Below are 18,163 nucleotides of genomic sequence, written 5' to 3' on the forward strand. Positions count from 1 at the left end.
CACTACAAACTATCAGCTTGGAAATTAGTTGCACATATATACATAAAACCAGTATCACGCTATGTCTGTTATGAGTCATGCATGGTCCGCAAACAAGACCAAGTGATAAAACACGGCAATCGTACTCTTATCAGTAAGAGCATCATTAGAATTACCGACCGAAAATCTTCATCTCTATAGGTCTCAGGACGGCGTACATCACAGCCGAGAAAGCGAATCCCAACTCAAAACCAACGTCGCCGCCGAATGGGGCCTCACCGGCATGTAGAGCAATGGGTCCGACCCACCATGATTGGCTCATACCGGTGATCATACCAGCCACGCCGAATCCAAAGGCAATGGAGGCAGCGATTCCAAGAGGAAGCTTGTCTGGCTTGTCGTAAAGCTCGGGACGATACCCACCGAATCCACGCTTGAAGAGGAAATGATCGGTAAGTGCAATGCCAGAGTAAATGGACAACCAGTACGCAATGAAGTTCATGAAATTCTCCAACACAGTTTCGAAGTGGGAGTATCCGGGAATGGCAATAGCCACCGAGGCACAGGAGCCCAGGAAAACCCAGATGAATCGGGGTACGCGCTGGGAGTAGCGGCTCAGAACCTGAAGGGTCAAGGCTACCGAATAGATGTTCGGACAGTTGTTGGCAATGATGGAGAGTGCAAGGATCACGAGACAGAATTTACCGAATCCGCCGAGAGGCTCAAGCACAGCATTCAACAAGCCTCCGTTTCCGGAGGCGTGGTAGCCCATCTGATACTTGTTATTGCCATCGTCGATTCCTGTAGCGGTCATGACCGCAATCCCCAGCATCTGACAGAACAAAAGGGGAATGATGAGGCCCATCCATGCGGAGAAAAATATCTTGCGTCGACTCCGATTAGTGGGCTGGTACACAGTATAGTCGGCGGCATAGCTGGTCCACCCAGTTGCGAAACCGTACACAGTCGAACCAAAGGACAAAACACCGCCCATTTCAGATGTTCCAACTTCCATCGGGAGGTTCCTGAAGTCTCCCGAGTGGGCGAAGGTTCCGAGAACAATCATGAACACGATGAAGGTGGGGATCCAACTCCAGTATTCATAGACATGCACAACCTTGTACCCAGCGAATGTGATGAGAAACGTGCAAATGGCAATGATAAGAATGCCAGCGAACCCGGGGACATCGCCGTTCACGGCATTGATGAGCTGAGCGCCGACGATGGCGTTCGCAGCGGACCAGCCCACACAAGCGAGCACATTCAGAATTGCAACTGAAAGAGCGAGAATGTCAGCATCTGCTACTTTGAGACAGCAGAAGGGAAATTATGCAAGAAAATACATACTGAACTTGGTGGGCCACCAGCCGAACCAGAACCTTGAAAGCACCATCTGTCGCAGCCCAAAGGCAGGACCGAAGCATGAGAAAAAGCAAACGGTCAAGATACCCAAGAGATTGAAGAAGAGGCAGGTGAGAATTGCATCGACGAAGCCGAGATAGAAGAGCGACTTGGCCAGGACGCCAATGGCGAAGGAACTGACCACCATGTTGGCCGCCAGCCACTATGTCGAGTCAGTTTTGGACACTGGTCCAGCGGCGCCAGGCCGGAGCTGGCAAGCCATGAACAATTGCAATCAGGAACACACCATGCTGCCAATGTTGAGATAGGACGTGTCCGTCCGTTCATCGGCCGGTACACGTTCTATACCTCGCTGCTCAATGTTGAGCTTTCCGGCCAGCCGCTGAAGTCTGGCGTACAGCGAATTGCCGTACACAAAAGTTTCCCCAGGCACAGCACCATCGCTGCTACTGTCGAAAGGCCTCTTTTCCGCCTGGGGAGCTTTCTCAAGGTCGTGCTCAACACCACCGAACATTATGATGGATTTGGTGTGATTGCACCGTGTTTCAACCCCGTTGAAACAAGTGAGTCAATTCCCACCACTAAAGGAGGAGAATTGAAGTTAAATGATAAGAGTAAAGGGAAGAGCTCTACAAGCTCAATGACCAGGAAAGGTGAGAAAGAGAGAGAAGCAAGACGACCACATCTTTCTTTTTTCTTTTCCTTTTTTTTTTCTCTGACAGAGGATGGGGCAAGAGCCGGTTAATATAGGTACTGGTTTCGCGTGCTCAGATAAAAATCTTTCCCACACAGGGTTTGGCCTACGCAGCTCTCAATCCTCCCGGGGCCCACCATGAGACAAGATCTTACCAGAAGAACTCATGATAACGCTTTCCTGATGGTCCAATTTGGTAACGAGACTGAACACCAGCCGTCACATCCGCTAGGCAGGCTCCACAACCGCGTTCGATCAAGTAGACGGAAGTCCAAGTCGCGTGTCCTGCAGGAAATCGCAGCCTTCGCAGGTTAAGCATTTTTTCCTTGTTTCCAAAATAGCCTCGGGTCCCCGCTTTCGTTCCACGAAGAAAGGGCGCGAGCCTTCATTTACTCCAATCATACCTTGCAGTTTCTCGACACACCATCGCTAAGCAAAATTAGCGTGAATGGACTTAAGGTGGATCAATATGTTTAGCTTTCTCATTGGATATACCATTATCTACTCCCCACCTAGACCACGAGTGTAAGACAAACGCTGATAAGGTCTCCTCCTCTGATAGGTAACTCGACATTCCAACACTACCTTACCAAGGGAAAGGCAGAGAGAGGTAGGTACTGCGTACTGCAGTGCCCTGTCGATGATAACAATCTCGGATAAATTGTACCTGATAATTATGATCATCTCTTAAACCCATGTGGAAGACATGTTATCTATCCCTGTTATCGCCGAGCATCTTACCCCGGAAGATTGACCTAGTCGTTATCATCCAGAGCACGGCTGACGCCGACCGTTCGGACCTTCTACTTGGCAATTCTCTGCGTTATCTATGCTGCTCAACACATACAATCCGCATGAGATTTCGTATCTGATGAGGATAGTAGCATAGGTAGTAACCGTATTCATTAACATGTGCGTCATTGCTCTCCAAGAATTGAAGCCTGTCATAGTGATAGGATCGTTTACCAATACTACAGGGTCTTGGCATATCACGGTTCCATCCATCTCGACCTGTATCATTCGTTCCCCAGATTCTACCCCGGCATTGAGGGGTTGCTGCAAGCTAAATTTTCTCGGAAACCTACGTCCTTTATTGCTAGGATAGCGGTGATCGCCGTCTTCCATTTATGCTTATTAGGGTATCTCTGATCTATCATCTGACGCAGGCGAAGTCTAAGCTACATATGCTTTGCTTCAGAAACGTGCATTAGCGCAAATTGCGATTAATCTCTGCGATGGCCTTCATTGGATATTGATGAAAGGACTGCCATATATCCTGGAGGTTCAAGGTCTCCGACCTTGTGACTGTCTTGAGATTGAGGCAGGAATGCACTCATCGTGATTAATTGACCTGGGTTGAAACCATCGCTTGTTACTGATCATAGCAGTCATCTTTCAGAGAACTCTTTGGCTATCATTCATAGTATTACAAGATGTCTCTCAACATTGGTTGGTTTCTAGAGGCTGAACCACAAGGACCTCCTGTTCACACTTTCACACAGAATTCACAGCTTCCAGATCTCACACAGCATAGACTTGTCCTCAAAATCCAATGAAAGGTTCAGGATGTCTGCCATATCGGCCTCGAGTCTCAGCCCTAATGCTCACAAAGTGCACCGGCCAGTTTTTAGCCACCGCAGTTCGATGGCGAATACCATTATCCCCCTTGGACAACCATATATCTACAGTCCGTATGCTCCTTGGAGGAACCATAGTATCGCAGGCGGGACTGACTATAGTCAGCGTGAGAAATGAGAACTCACTTGCACTCTGTGCCCTGTAGAATTTGCCGTCCCTCCAGTGACCAAACCTGCGGTCTGGAGGATAGATACACACATCCTAAGGCAGGTCTGCAAGAAAGTCTAGATACAGCATTCCAATACCAATGACCCATTGACTCAAGTTCAAGCACAAGCCAGTGCATCTGTCCAGTCATGATACAGCGATTTGACTATTCCACTGGTTACCTATTCCTAAAGTATTTGATACAGACGGTCTCCGCAGTCCCCACTCAAGACCCATAATTCCATACCTTAGGGCTCCTCATTCAATACTCAGCTTACACATCGGCAGGCAAAAGTGCAAACGCGCAAAGCCGAACCGAATGAAACCGATACCGAGTCGGAATTCGGGATGTATCAAATCAATGCACTTTTCCCGGCGTTTGCTTATGCAGTTGTGCTCCGTACCGATATCCACCATACTTCGTGGCATGTCTGGTTTCATAATCAGGGATGTTTGCAAGCGAGTGATGATATAGGTTAAACACATGCCCTCATATTCTGCTGGATGTTAATTCAACGATTGAGGTGTTGCTGTGGCCGATGACTGACTCGTAATTTCTGGCTGAGCATTTGGAACTTCTACTACGGTGGACCCATAGGTTTTCTAGATTTGGTATGCATACACGGTTCGCCTCTGCTGGAGGCGAGGATGGTGACAGTTAGTATTAGGGCTGAGTGCAGGTTACAAAGTACTACAGAGTGGAATCCTCGAGGGACATTGCCTCATACCATCTGCCCGCTACCTGGGCTAATGCTAGAATCTACGTTAACTCTTGTCTTCGATGGTTGTGTACTCTTTTTTTCATAGATCACAATACGCTCAGGTAATAGGCTTGAGAATAATCGCTCCAATTTTGGGTAGGCCAATAGAATCGATCACCACGCCCACGAATCTATGAGCTGGACGTCATCCATACACAAAAAGTCATGAGGTATAGTGTGCTATATACGAGAAAATAAAATGAATCTACAGCTTGGCAACCATCCTGTTACCCGTCTTCAGGAGAGCAGCAGCGTCCGAGACGATCTCATCGACGATAGCCTTGGCGGGCTTCTTCTCCGAAACCACAGCGGAAACCTTACCCATCAGCCATGGGCGAGCGTTGTCCAGGGTCTCATCATCAACATCGTCACCGAGGTTCTCGAAATCGTGCTCGACAGGGATGATTCCCTTGGATGTGAGCTCCTTCATCTCCTCTCGGCGGTTCTCCTCCCAGTTCTGAATGTATGCGTTTTTACGGACACGCATGGGACGACCCTGGTACATATCAGCTTGGCCATATCCAGACCTGCATTCTGCATGTGAACTTACAGTGAAGATGATGGTGCGAACGTTGTCCTCAAAACCGGCGGTGCGCACAGCCTCCTGGTGAGCAACAGGAGCACCGGCCTCGTCAGCGAGGATAAAGCGGGTACCAATCCAGACACCGGAGGCACCTAGCATCAGAGCAGCGGCGAGGGAGTTGCCATTGAACAGACCACCAGCAGCAACGACCTGCACGGGCTGGCCAGTCATAGGGCTCTTCTTGCCCTGGCACAGCTTGGCAACAGTAGGGATGAGGATGGTGGTAGGCACATCACCCGTGTGACCACCACCCTCACCACCCTGAGCGCAGATGATGTCGGCACCAGCGTCAAGGGCCTTCTGAACGTGCTTGGGGTGACCAATCATGTTCATGTAAAGGATACCGGCGGAGTGAAGTCTTTCCACGACGTGCTTGGGAGGAACGCCGACAGCGGATACAAAGAGCTTGGCGCCTTCCTGAATAATGATGTCGACCAGCTCGTTAAGCTTGCCCTTGGTGTAGTCGTAGCTAGAGAAACCTGTGTCAGCATCCTAGGTCCCAAATATGAACTTTTTATATGCAAAGGGAGGAGTTCTGACTTGGTCTTGCGAGCGCTTCCTCCAACCTGAGGAAGCAGAAGGTCAACACCGAAAGGTGCGTTCTTGTCGTGCAGGAAGCTCTTCAACTCTGCAATCTGTTCACGCAGCATTTCAGGTGTGTAGCCGACACCACCGATAACACCCAGGCCACCTGCATTGGTGACAGCGGCGGCCAACTTGGGACCAGCGGCCACGTTCATACCCGCCAGCAGGACGGGGTGATTGATCTTGAGCAGATCGGTGAGGGTAGTACGGATTTGCTCTATGGAAGACACAATGTGTTAGCAGGAAATTCTTTCAAAACCATAGCGACATAATTTTGTAACGTTCAAAAGGCTCGATCATGATGTGGGCTGATCTGAGGGCAGTGAAGCTTACGAGGAGAAGCCATGGTTGGAGCTGGGGATAGGGAGCTCGGATGCTGGAGGAAACAACGGTATACAAATTTAGGAATCAAGAATGATAGATAAGAGAAGATGATCTGGAGAAAGTGGAGGGTATCAACGGCGCAACTCTAATAATAATAAGGAGAAAATCTGGAGAAGAGCAAGGCTCGGGGAACCGAGGGAGAGGAGAAGCATAGCATGACCAGCACGAGCCTCGGCTGAACAGGACTCTCTCCTCTCTCTATGCCCGAGCATATGCGCGTTAATGCCGGAGCCAAGCCTGCCGCTGACTAAGTGGTGGGGTTGACACTGTGTGTACCACTCATACCTTATATTTCAGGCACTAAGTGCCTCAGGCAAATACTTGAGGCAAATACTCAGATTTTCACGTGACTTTCTGAAGCCGAGCAGTTGAGGCTTCGACTCTGTCTTCGTGACGTATGATTCTTCAGGTACTCGAGCATCGTAACGCAGCTGCATCTTGTGGTGTTTTGGCCAGACAGCATGAGATATTGCTCGGCTGTTAGCCGGCATTCCAATGCTGTATCACTAAGGTCCGCTGCTTGTAGCTCTTCTCTGCGGCAGTCTTCCGGCGTGCGCCTGTTGTTGTCCGGTTTGCCACAAACATCGAACGAATCCTCGGGAAAAGTTTGTATGCCAGACTGCATAAGATCTCATTACAGCCAGACGAAGAGGCAGGTCTTCTGTTTCCTCCGAGCGTTATATTATTATGCTGTACCAATATAGTCTAACCTCCTGGACCATAGATTTCTCTCTTCTTCCAGTTCAAGTATGTATCTGAGAGACATAAGTCCATGAACCGTCCGCGCTCACTCAGTATTGTGACTCGAGACCTTTGTGGCCTTCCGGTGTAGCTTTTGAGGCTAATATCCGTTTTCCAGGGTTGCCGACACCTAGCTATCTTCATAAGCGAATCTTGCCTAACTTGAAACCCGAGAACATCAAGAATGTGTCTTTACAACTGGGGTCTCAACACCCAAGATTCTCTACCGCTCATAGGAATGCATTTAATGCCGGCATGAATCTAGATAGTCCTCCTATGCACCGGGCCTACATTGCCCTCGGGAGCAATGTGGGTGAGCGGGTTGAAATGATTGAAAAAGCTTGCAAGGAGATGGAAAGGGCTCATATCAGGGTCAAGAGAACGAGCTCTCTCTTTGAGACTGCGCCAATGTATGTTCTTGATCAAGACCCTTTCATGAATGGTGTTTGTGAGGTCAGTTAATCCAAACATGCTTCGGGGCCATCTATTGACTGTCTTTCACAGGTGGAAACCAGCTTGGGGCCTCTCGAATTGTTAGACACATTACAATCAATCGAGCTGGCTCTAGGGCGAAAGAAACTTATTGATAAAGGCCCACGGTCCATTGATCTGGACATTCTCCTCTATGACCAAGAAATTTTTTGCCACGAGCGTCTCAACATCCCACACAAGTTGATGCTGGAACGGGATTTTGTCCTACGACCCCTCTGCCAGTGAGTATTGTGACGAATGAACGCAGCTCGCCTCAGCACCAGACTCATGGATAACGAATAGACTTATCCCTCATGAACAACCACCTATTCCCCGACGGAATAGGAGCTATCTATCCTACTTGAAGTCACTCCCGCCTCCAGAACCAGTGCCAGTGGCCACCACTCACATATCCCCGCATTTCCCTCCGCTGCGCTCTACAGACCCCAAACGTCCAACTCACCTCATGGCCATCCTCAACGTGACCCCTGATTCCTTCTCCGACGGCGGCAAGCATTTCTCGCAGGACCTCTCCGCTCTCACCGAGACCGTCCGCGGCCTCATCAAAGCCGGCGCAACGATCATCGACATCGGCGGCGAGAGTACCCGCCCGGGGTCGGTCCCAGTCGGCGAGGCCGAAGAGCTAGCCCGAGTCCTCCCGGTAATACGACACATCCGCACTTCCATCCCCGAAGCCAACAACATCGCCATCAGCATCGACACCTACCGCGCCAAAGTAGCCGAGGAGGCCTGCGCCGCCGGCGCAGACATCATCAACGACGTCTCCGCCGGCACCCTCGACCCGGAGATGCTCCCCACCATGGCCCGCACCGGCAAAGCCGTCATCCTGATGCACATGCGCGGCACCCCGTCCACAATGACCAAGCTAACAGACTACCCGAACGGCATCGTCCACGACGTCGGCGCCGAGCTCCGCGCGCGCGTCGCCGCCGCCGAAGCAGCTGGCATCCGCCGCTGGCGCATCATCCTCGACCCGGGCCTCGGCTTCGCCAAGAATATGCCCCATGATCTGGCCATCCTGCGCGATCTGCAGCAGTTCCGCACCGGTATCGAAGGGCTAGAGTACTTTCCCTGGTTGATGGGGCCGAGTCGAAAGAGATTCATTGGCCGGCTCACGGGCGTGGAGAAGGCGAGCGAGCGCACTTGGGGCACCGCGGCGACTGTCACCGCCAGTATTGCCGGGGGAGCGGATATCGTGCGCGTGCACGATGTCAGGGAGATGTGGCAGGTTGCCAAGGTGGCTGATGCTATATACCGCGTATAATATTGAGCAGTTTCGTGGGCAGTTTATGAGTGTTCAGCTGCCTTGTGAATATTTCAATAGACCGCTATTTCAGAATTGTACACTTTTGCTACTGGACGAGCAGGAAGTGACAGAGGGCCAAATTGGATTATGCTTGCTGTAATGATGCCAGGCCTTATCAGGTTTTAGTCTCTATTAGGCTTGAACATATCGAAATTCTATCTTACAAGTCGCCGCACCCAAGGCCGACAGATCTGGACCTCACCAAGATTATCTAATTCAATGAGGGGGCTGTTAGCATAGAGAACCCATCAGCATCACTAGGGTTATGACCAGAAGACAATAGTTTGAGAGCACGTATAGCTTCTCAGAACCCAGGTGCTTGCACCGTGGACGATCTTGACAGTCTAAGGTAGGATATATTGATGAGTGAATAGATACTATGCGGGAAGAACACTATTTGATTGAACAAAAAGGCTTGCTGGGAATGAAGTAGAAACAAGCATGGTGCGCAGCTTGCTTGCACTGACAAGAAAACATCGACAAATCGAATTACAGCATCTAGCTGTTGAGATAGCTGCGGATAGCTCCTGTTTGAGCCGTTAGTCAGAGGACAAGATCCTAAAAGCCGAGAGCCCAATCAAGGGCACTTACCCTGCAATTTGACAGCACCTTCACCTACAAGCTGTGTCAAGTTTTCGAGATCATCACCGGCCGTGATACCGAAGCGGCGAACGAAGTCCTTGGCTGCACTCTCAAGATCGCCGTAAGTGTCGTCACCCGCAGCGAAATCATCTTCCGGACGACCAAAGTAAGCGTTGCTCGAGATGGCGGTTGCCCCGTCAAACTGGCGGAGTCGCTCTTTAGCTTCGGCCTGCGCATTTGGGTCGAAGCGATCCCGTCCGAAGAACTCGTCCGACGAGATACCCTTCTGGGTACCGAACCTGGATCGAGTGCGCTCAAGTTCCTCCTCTGATGCTTGATTAGAATACAATAGGCCTGGTCCAGAGATCACGGAAATAGAACAAACCATCTTCAGCGCTCCTGACAGGAGCAACAGAACCGAATCCAAGCTTCTTGGGAGCAGCAGGCTTTGCGCCAACAGTCTGGCCGAATCCCAGTCTTCCAATACCCATTCCGAGGCGCTCCACGTCACTGGTGCTTCGTTCATGAGATTTGTTCGTGGACCCGAAGCCACCTGCTCTTGGGCTAATTGGAGTAGGAGAAGCGATAGCGGTGGCAGCAGTGGAAGTCTTGGCTTTGGCATCGGCCTCGGCTTGTTCTGCTTCGGGGTCGTATCCGAGTTTCTCAATGCGCTCTGCTTCCTCCTTGGCCTTTCGCTCTGCCTCGTCAAAATCGATAGCTTCCGCTCCGCCAATCTTCTTAGCACCAAGCTTAGGCGCTTTCTTAGCGCCTAGAACGCTGCCCTTCTTCGCGGTAGTTGTAGACGAAGCCTTCCGGACAGAAGCGCTTGCTCGAATAGCGGTCGGAGCAGGCGAAGTTGCTTCCTTGTCCGAGGCCGAAAGAGGCGATTTCGAGCGAGCACCATTGCCATTGGCACCGGCGTTCAGGAAGGGCGACGCAGTCCGGCTCACCACTGGGGGGGTACCTGTGCGCGAAGGTGGGTTGCTGGGTCGCTTAATAGAAGGCTTATCCCATGAAGAAAAGAAATCGTCGTCCGCGTCACCAGCAGGGGTACTCGATCCGTCCGAAGCAGTGCCAACGGGAATGTCTGTGATCACGACCTCCTCGGGGTATCTGAATGAGACCAAATCAGCGTTTCTGTGTCTGATAGAGTCGATAATCACTGAATGACGAACTGTTGAGCATCCTGCGCAGCCCGTCTTTTCAACTCCTCCTTGTACTTGACAGCAGCGTTGCAGGTGTATTTGACCTTGACGTCCTTGCTAGCTAAAGCCGCGGATCCTCCGTGCGATTGGAAATACTTAGTGGCTGATTCGTTTCCGCCGACCTTCATAATCCGAAGCTGCTCCCATTGCCATTCTGTATACAAGTAGTTAGTCCTCAAGACATGCGATAGAGGCGGTGGCAGCAGGGGTTCCATACGGTCGAGGTTCGTGGAACGAACAAAGGAGATATGGACACCAAGATTGCGGTGATGGGCTGAGCAGTCAAGACACAAGTAGATACCGAAAGGCACTGACGACCATGTCGGGTTCTTGGAGCCGCAGTCGAAGCATATCTATTGAGTGAAACACAGATTAGCACTGCAATAGGCGAGTTAAGGAGGGGCATTGCGCACCTTGTTTGCGGGCTTCAACTTGAGCTTCTCAAAAATCTTTTGAGACTGCGCTTTTGTAGCACTCATTGTGACTACAGTCCGAATCAAAACGTAGGAATGAAGCTGAGAGGAAACGTGCCTCGAGCGAGCTGCACGGAAAGTCCAGGTGTCTGAAGGAGAGGGAGAGATCCAAAATGCGGCGAACGTGGTCGGAGCGTCCCCTTTGACGATTTGCACAGTAACCCAGTAATTTTCGGTTTCTCGAACGATTTGCCACTTTGGGCCACGATGATGAGGTTTGGCGAGAGCTGCAACAAACAATGGGGTCTACACAAAATTGAACACATAGACCTAGAGGATGGATTGCCCAAGGTCATGCTGTCTACCAAGTACTCTTTAATTTTGTCGAAAATGAATTCAAGACCAAAGCAAAGGTCACAGTCAATTCAGGTACTCCAGCTCGTATTGCAATTACAGCGCAAAACCGTCCCTGAAAGTTTCGAAGAGATGTCGGAACAAGACTTCCCACGTGACCCATTGCATCCAGGGCCCGTCCCCACATGGCCGAGTTTCGATCATCGCGTGCAATGAATGCTTCGATGGATTTGACGGATTCGAGCAGATGATAATACAATTTCGGCCTTGACTTTGAACCGGGACCGTGGATTCTGATGAATAGTCACCCACTCCCCAATACACAGTCATGATGAATCCTCATCTCCTCCCAAGTACTTCAATTCCCAAGGCCTCGGCCGCCCTACTCTTGCGCCCAGCGTTTCCCCGCATGACGACTTTGACACGGTTCTACGCAACACATAGCGATCTCGGCGGAGGTTCTGGTCCCAAGGCGACCCCGAGACGGAGAAATGTCACAGTATTATCCGATGATGGGCGATATGAGTGGGGAGAATTGAGCGGAAGGGAAAAGGTTGCGCGGGCGACGCAGCAGTCGCTCAACTTTCTTGTCATAGTAGCCGGGGCGGTTTTGACGGTGAGATGATCTTCGGCCCTGAACTCCCGCTCATGGAGAGTCTCCGGTGGTGGCCTATCAGTCTGACAGCGGTTAGGGCGGAGTTTTCTACTTTCTCTACACAGAGGTCTTCTCGCCCAACAGCAGGACATGGCAATTCGAGAAGGCTGTCCAACGCATCAAGGACGATACGCGGTGTACGGATTTACTAGGCGATCGAAGAGAGATTAAGGCGTATGGAGAGAGTACCGGGAGCCGATGGGAGCGGAATAGACCTATTGCGTAAGAGTCGTCGTTGCGCTCTTTTGACCCCAGAAACTGATGATAACGGCTCAGGTCTTCAACCTTCAAGGATCGGCAGGGTCGCGAGCACATGAAGATGCATTTTCACGTACTTTTGTCTCACCTTCGATACTCTGGAGAAATGCTGACTCCTTATAGGTTGAAGGACCACGTAACTCCGGAATCGTGATTGTGCATATGATGAAACCCTTGGACAAAGATGAATGGGAGTATCTACTTCTCGCGTTGGATGTCAAAGGTTCGTCGTCCCGTTACGTTCCCAAGTCCTTCGCCTTACTGACTTTCTTCAAGGACATTCGCGTGTCGTCCTAGAGCAAGCCCAAGAAAAGCCCGGCGTTGCAAAGGCGCTGAAGATCTTTGGCATTCAGTGGCGATAGTTGCTCATGGAATTGTGCCTATGCAATTGTATCCTTCCGGTCAGCGTATGTCTGATCGACCAACGAATGTCCCCGCGAGCCCATATACGGGCGTACATGGGAGCCTAGACCAGCCGGAGCCGTCTTGAATGGACGTTACTAGCTATCCGCTAAGCTCGAGAGGTCTGTTCCTCTCGGCCGGCCAGGTTTCCTCTTAGACCAAAGTCGGTTTGAATCACGATCAGTGCTCACACTGAACACCAGCTTAAAGACCAAACATTTGGTTCATGTATAAAATTTGTATTATAGATATTTGACACATGGGAAGGGCAGTCTAGTTGTCTCTTTCCCTCGGGCATTCTAAAGCGCTCATTTGCGAGTCCACATATGCAAAACACTGATAATTTTGGAATAATGCATCAGAGCATATCATACTCGCATTCAAATAACGACACATTATCTCTCATAACACATAATCTATAACAATTTTCTTTTTCAGCAGCCTATATCCGAGGACCTTCCAAGATAGTCTTGGCAGCCTCTGTCCGCCACCAACTCTTGCCCTCCTCGCCGGGGAAAGCAAACGCATCCATGCTCTCGGGCTTCATCTCGACACTGTATCCAGGCTCCATGGGAGTGACATAGTATCCATCCTTGACGCTAGAAGGGTGCACAAAGTGCTCGTGCAGGTGGTCCACATACTCCAGCACGCTCTTCTTGCCGCTGACGACGACATAGTCGATGGTGCTCAGGTGCTGGGTGTACTCGGGCAGACCGACACCACCGGAGTGGGGGACGATGGGGACGCCGAACTTGCGGGCCAGCAGCAGGATGGCYAGGACCTCGTTGACACCGCCGACACGGCAGGCGTCGGCCTGGAGGACGGTCAGCGCTCCCGCCTGCAGGAGCTGCTTGAAGACAACGCGGTTCTGGCACATCTCGCCGGTGGCGACGCCGATGGTGCCGTGCGGGGTGTTCTCGAGGGCCTTCTTGATGGCGGCGTGGCCGAGAATGTCATCGGGAGAGGTGGGCTCTTCAATGAACCAGGGCTTGAACTCGGCAAGCTGGTGCATCCATTCGATTGCTTCGGGGACGGACCAGACCTGGAGACACGGAAGCGTTAGTTAAGTTGATCAAATCCAGAAAAGGAGGGGTGGGCTCGTACCTGGTTGGCATCCACCATCAGGATGTTACCCCGGTCGTAACCGATGGCCTCACGAGCGATGGCCAATCTGCGGCGGTCCTCCTCCACATTGGCGCCGACCTTGAGCTTGAAGTGCTTGTAGCCCTGCGCGACACTCTCCTTCAGCAACACGCGCAGCTTATCCTCGCTGTAACCGAGCCACCCAGCACTGGTGGTGTAGGCGGGCACGGCCCGGCTTTGCTCGGCCTCCTTGATACGCTCCTGCTTGGTAGGCTCAACCTCCTTGAGAAGAGCAATAGCCTCCTCAGGGGTGATGGCATCTGTGATGTAGCGGAAGTCAATGCAGCGGACGAACTCCTCGGGAGTCATGTCTGCGACAATGCGCCAGACGGGTTTGTTGAGAGTCTTGGCCCAGAGATCCCAGAGAGCGTTGACCACGGCTCCCAGGGCAAGGTGGATAACACCCTTCTCGGGTCCGATCCAGCGCAGCTGGCTGTCGGATACCAGGTAGCGCCATGTCTTGCCCCAGTCGGCGGTCAACTCGTCCAGGTCCTTGCCGACAACCAGGGGAGCCAGAAGGGTGATAGCGGCGCAGACGATCTCGTTTCCACGGCCAATGGTGAAGGTCTGTCGCGGTCTCAATTAGTTTCTTTCTTTGCTCGTAGTTTGTAGGAGACACAAAAGCTTGATGCGTACCATGCCATGACCAGCATATGACGAGTCGGTGTTGATGATACAGTACGCCGCCGAGTAATCACCCGCAGCGTTCATAGCATCGGAGCCAGTCTTGTCGAGGGAGGTCTAATCCACTCTTTCTTAGCCAATTGACCGGGGGTCTGTTCATCTGGGGCGGCGCAACTTACAGGGAACCTCACGTCCCGGGTGCTGAAGCCAGTGATCTTAACCATGACGTCTGCTCAACACTCACGTTGGAAAGTAGTCTAGACAAGGTCAACGTCAATCCCATATTAACCACGACTTCACTCTCATCGCGCATGGCAATTGAGGAAAAGACGCCACGACAAAACTGACCTCTGAAATGCGGGGGATAGCAATGTAGTCAATTCAATACACCGAACAGTCAATCGGTATACACTCAAGGAACCAAAGGAATCTCAACCCCAGCTGCGAGAGAGAGGGAGAGAGAGAGAGGGAGCAAAGAACAAGAGAAAAGATTCTTAATTACCCCTCCAAGACATGGGGGCAGACAAGCCAGATATACGGCCCCTCAGCGCTCTCCCTCCTCAGGCTAAATCAAGCAATCCAGAACTGCGCGGCGGAACAATTACACTGTCTGCTGCGTCTGGATTGCTCCGCGGTGCGTGGGACTGCAGTGCCATTGGCGGAGGAATTGTCCTAAGCTTTGGTCGGTGTTTATCCGCCAATGATATAATTGCCCATGACCGACGGGCCGCCTCCGCGTATTTTATTTTCTGTATAGGACCATGAAACGGTTCCTGAATACAGTAAGCCCGTACGGTAGGGAACTAAAGGTAGGTACCGTAGTATCTGCAAGGTCACGAGTCTGTTGGCAATTTCTGCGGTTTCAGGTTTGGATCATCTGAGGGCTAGAATTGAACTACGGTATCAGACAGATGAAAGACGAGTAAGAAATGTGATTGGCGTAGCTGTTCCAATGCGACAGTTGGAGCACTAGCGGGGTGTTTACATGCTTGAGAGCATAAAGATACCTCAACCCAGGCTCAATTTCAGTGAGTTTCGAATATGAAGATAAGGGATGGGCAGTAAGGGGACAGAAGAACTATTTGGAAGGACTGTACTCCATGTCGAGGTGGATATCAAATTAGAAGTACCCTATCAGCCCAATACTGCTAGCCCTATCGAACCATCCTATCAGATACAGTATCGATCATGCTGAAAGACCTCTCTTTTCGCTTTCCGAGAAGAAAATAATCATTCGCCACAACTTGCGGACCAGTACTTCCGCCTCTTCATCGAGTGCCTGTAGACAATCGGGTTAGCTTCTGCTGTGGGATCATAATTCGTCTGGGGAATCTCACCTCCTCCAGCTGTTCCACAAGCTCCTGAGGACGTCCCTGTTTCCGGACATGCTCTTCCACCACGTCCACCAACATCTGCTCCTGCACTCCGAGGTACTCCACGATCTTCTTCTCAACAAAAGGCTTGAGCTGTTCTCGCAAAACAGTCTCATCCACAAACTCCCACTTGACATCCCACTTCCATAGTCCTTCCTTGTCGGTGGGGATTTCTGCCGCCAACTGTCGAGCGGCTTGCGCGCGCTCCTCGTCGGAGAGACCGGCCGCTTCGGCAGCGCTGTCGAACTTGATGGGAATGAGGGGTCGTCTGGCGGTCGCCTGGGGCTCTTCTTCGTCCTCCAGCAGTCCTTCCACTTCGGCCACGGTCCGGCGGGTGGTGGCGGCTTGAGCCTTCTGGGCTGCAGCGCCAAGAGAAAGCTTGAAGCGCTGCGGCTCCCTGGGCGCCTGGGTACGTGCCTCCAGCTCCTCAGCTTGGCGCGCGAGGAAGTCGTCCGCCATGCCACGTGCCTGCTCGCGTTGCTGCGCAGACCGAGCGCGCTCTCGTTCTTCGGCCGCACGGTCAGCCTCGTCGTTGCTGATCTCACGAGCACGGAAGGCAGCACGACTCCGGAGCCATGCGCCCCGATCGGCATAATAGTCCTCAACCTTGCGACTGGCCTCGATGTCGTCGTTCCATTCCCGATACCGCCGATCAGCCTCATCGCGAATTTCTTGCGCCTTGGCCTCCTCTTCCTTATCCCGCTTCTTCTCACGCTCCAGAGCCGCAGTCCTGCTCCGCTCGCGATTGAGCCACCGCCGTTCCTGGTCAAGAAACTGCTTCTCCAATTCAGCCTCTCTCTTTCCTTGACGTCGGCGTTCCAGCTCCTCGTCACTCGCATCAGTATCCTCGTCATCTCTATCGGTGTAGACCACAGTCGCACCGTTGATTGCGCCTCCGTTGACAAACGACACTCCTTTCTGGTAATCCTTGGGGATTTGTACGCCGAATCCTTTAGGCCCCGAAGGCGCGTTTGGCATGCCGCGGTCTCGCGGACCAAGGGGCACACCATTGGCGCCGGCAGCAGGTCCACTAGGAGCGGAAGGTGGGGGAGAAGCCAGGCGATTAAGGCGTGGGCCTGCATTTCGTGCTCGCTCCATGGATTCGAGCTCCTCCTCTCGCTTCAAACGTTCAATATCTCTACGGTTGCTGCGCTCTCGGAAAGCTGCAATCTCCTTGGCGACAGTCTCCCTCATTTCAGGAGGAATGTCGGACAGTTCGTCGTCAACCGTAATTGGAATGGTGACGACTTCAGCAGAGGTGCCTTCGGCATCCTTCATTGCGGTGTCTCCTTCACGGTCGATGGCGGAGGCGTCTTCCTTCCGGGTGGGTGAGGTGGGATGGAAAAGCTCGGAGAGAACGTTGGCGAGTTTGCTACGCGCAGCATCGAGCCGCGCCTGATGCTCCGCCGGGTCTTGTTCGCCTCTGGAGTTTTCATACTGCTCCAGATAGCTCAGGGAACTATCATCAACAACCACCTAATCGCAACATGGTTAGATGCGTAAAATGAACCTGTAGGGCGGGTATACGAACCAGTAGTGTGCTCTTTTCCACCTCCTGCTCCTTCTTGTCACCCTCCTCGGATGGCGTTTGTCTCTTGACCGGCACTTCCACGTCCTTTAGTATTTCTACAGCAGTACCGAGACTTTCAGGGTCCTCGTACTCTGCGAAGCCAAACTTGCATGGCTTATCATCAGCATCCGTAGCGCGGATCCACCGCCTGAGGTTCCCAGCGGACCGCAAAATCTTCTCGATGCCCTCGTCGCCGCCAGCGCCCTCGGTAATACCCCCAACAAAGATGGTCCTGACAATCTCTTCCCTCGTCGGAGGCTGCAGCTGCATCATCGCATCTCGTACATTCTGGCGTTGAGACTCGATACTCGTTGAACCCAAACCCGCACGCCTTCCCGGAGCCTCGCCACCGCGTTCCTTGCTCGTGTCCGGAGTAGCTGATTTCGAAGGACCAGACGTCCCAAGTCGGATCACAGGTGCGGAGAAGTTAATGTTGGGCATATTGGGGGGAGGTTGGAAGTTAGGAGGGAATCCCGCAGGTCGACCGGGCTGCGGTATGTTTGCCTGCTGCATCCCCGGGGGAGGAGCGGTCCCCGGAGCTGCCATCCCAGGAGGAGGAGCTAGGATGTATCAGTACACTGAAAGAGATGGAAAGAGACGCGATGAAAGAAAAGCGTATACTGACCCATGCCAGGAGGAGCTCCATAGGCTCCATAGTCAGGAGGCCTGCCATACAGACCTGGAGCTACAAAATTGAGTTAGCACCTCGCACACTGAGGAATCAGAGGCTTCAGAATTGCGCGTATTGGACATACTTTGGTAAGGATTGTACATCACGGCTGGATTCGCCGCTCTGATAGCGACGGACAGGGAAGCTGTAGAAAATATCAATAGCAGCAGAACTAGCTATGCGTTTTGATAAGGAAGAGCAAAACTTGATTAATAGAAAACAAGTAAGGAAGAGCCACCTGC

The 18,163-nt window shown here is 52.0% G+C and overlaps 7 protein-coding genes across 7 annotated transcripts; 2 read left to right on the forward strand and 5 right to left on the reverse strand.

Annotated features, from left to right (window-relative positions):
- Positions 1-151: 151 nt before the first annotated feature.
- Aspvir_000841 (cytosine permease) lies at positions 152-1,855 on the reverse strand (the record flags this gene model as incomplete). Its single annotated transcript, XM_043265973.1, has 3 exons — positions 152-1,254; positions 1,327-1,543; positions 1,628-1,855. The coding sequence occupies 3 exons, from the start codon at positions 1,853-1,855 to the stop codon at positions 152-154; spliced, it is 1,548 nt and encodes a 515-aa protein (XP_043121908.1).
- A 2,931-nt stretch (positions 1,856-4,786) lies between these two features.
- On the reverse strand, positions 4,787-6,095 carry Aspvir_000842 (nitronate monooxygenase; the record flags this gene model as incomplete). Its single annotated transcript, XM_043265974.1, has 4 exons — positions 4,787-5,077; positions 5,132-5,633; positions 5,705-5,966; positions 6,083-6,095. The coding sequence occupies 4 exons, from the start codon at positions 6,093-6,095 to the stop codon at positions 4,787-4,789; spliced, it is 1,068 nt and encodes a 355-aa protein (XP_043121909.1).
- Positions 6,096-7,129: 1,034 nt separating this feature from the next.
- On the forward strand, positions 7,130-8,630 carry Aspvir_000843 (folic acid synthesis protein; the record flags this gene model as incomplete). Its single annotated transcript, XM_043265975.1, has 3 exons — positions 7,130-7,327; positions 7,379-7,587; positions 7,649-8,630. 3 exons carry the CDS (start codon positions 7,130-7,132, stop codon positions 8,628-8,630), a joined length of 1,389 nt encoding a protein of 462 aa, XP_043121910.1.
- A 540-nt stretch (positions 8,631-9,170) lies between these two features.
- Aspvir_000844 (ADP-ribosylation factor GTPase-activating protein) lies at positions 9,171-10,938 on the reverse strand (the record flags this gene model as incomplete). The annotated part of the gene is made up of 6 exons (XM_043265976.1): positions 9,171-9,199; positions 9,264-9,581; positions 9,640-10,367; positions 10,430-10,613; positions 10,677-10,812; positions 10,873-10,938. The coding sequence occupies 6 exons, from the start codon at positions 10,936-10,938 to the stop codon at positions 9,171-9,173; spliced, it is 1,461 nt and encodes a 486-aa protein (XP_043121911.1).
- A 619-nt stretch (positions 10,939-11,557) lies between these two features.
- tim21 lies at positions 11,558-12,501 on the forward strand (the record flags this gene model as incomplete). Its single annotated transcript, XM_043265977.1, has 5 exons — positions 11,558-11,842; positions 11,919-12,103; positions 12,158-12,212; positions 12,263-12,362; positions 12,416-12,501. The coding sequence occupies 5 exons, from the start codon at positions 11,558-11,560 to the stop codon at positions 12,499-12,501; spliced, it is 711 nt and encodes a 236-aa protein (XP_043121912.1).
- A 482-nt stretch (positions 12,502-12,983) lies between these two features.
- On the reverse strand, positions 12,984-14,532 carry Aspvir_000846 (mandelate racemase/muconate lactonizing enzyme family protein; the record flags this gene model as incomplete). Its single annotated transcript, XM_043265978.1, has 4 exons — positions 12,984-13,583; positions 13,646-14,251; positions 14,321-14,425; positions 14,488-14,532. The coding sequence occupies 4 exons, from the start codon at positions 14,530-14,532 to the stop codon at positions 12,984-12,986; spliced, it is 1,356 nt and encodes a 451-aa protein (XP_043121913.1).
- Positions 14,533-15,494: 962 nt separating this feature from the next.
- Aspvir_000847 (uncharacterized protein) lies at positions 15,495-18,025 on the reverse strand (the record flags this gene model as incomplete). The annotated part of the gene is made up of 5 exons (XM_043265979.1): positions 15,495-15,587; positions 15,646-17,157; positions 17,213-17,811; positions 17,877-17,936; positions 18,007-18,025. The coding sequence occupies 5 exons, from the start codon at positions 18,023-18,025 to the stop codon at positions 15,495-15,497; spliced, it is 2,283 nt and encodes a 760-aa protein (XP_043121914.1).
- Positions 18,026-18,163: the final 138 nt, after the last annotated feature.

Source organism: Aspergillus viridinutans (genome assembly GCF_018404265.1).
Source record: "Aspergillus viridinutans IFM 47045 DNA, scaffold_1, whole genome shotgun sequence".
Taxonomy (NCBI): Eukaryota; Fungi; Ascomycota; class Eurotiomycetes; order Eurotiales; family Aspergillaceae; genus Aspergillus; species Aspergillus viridinutans.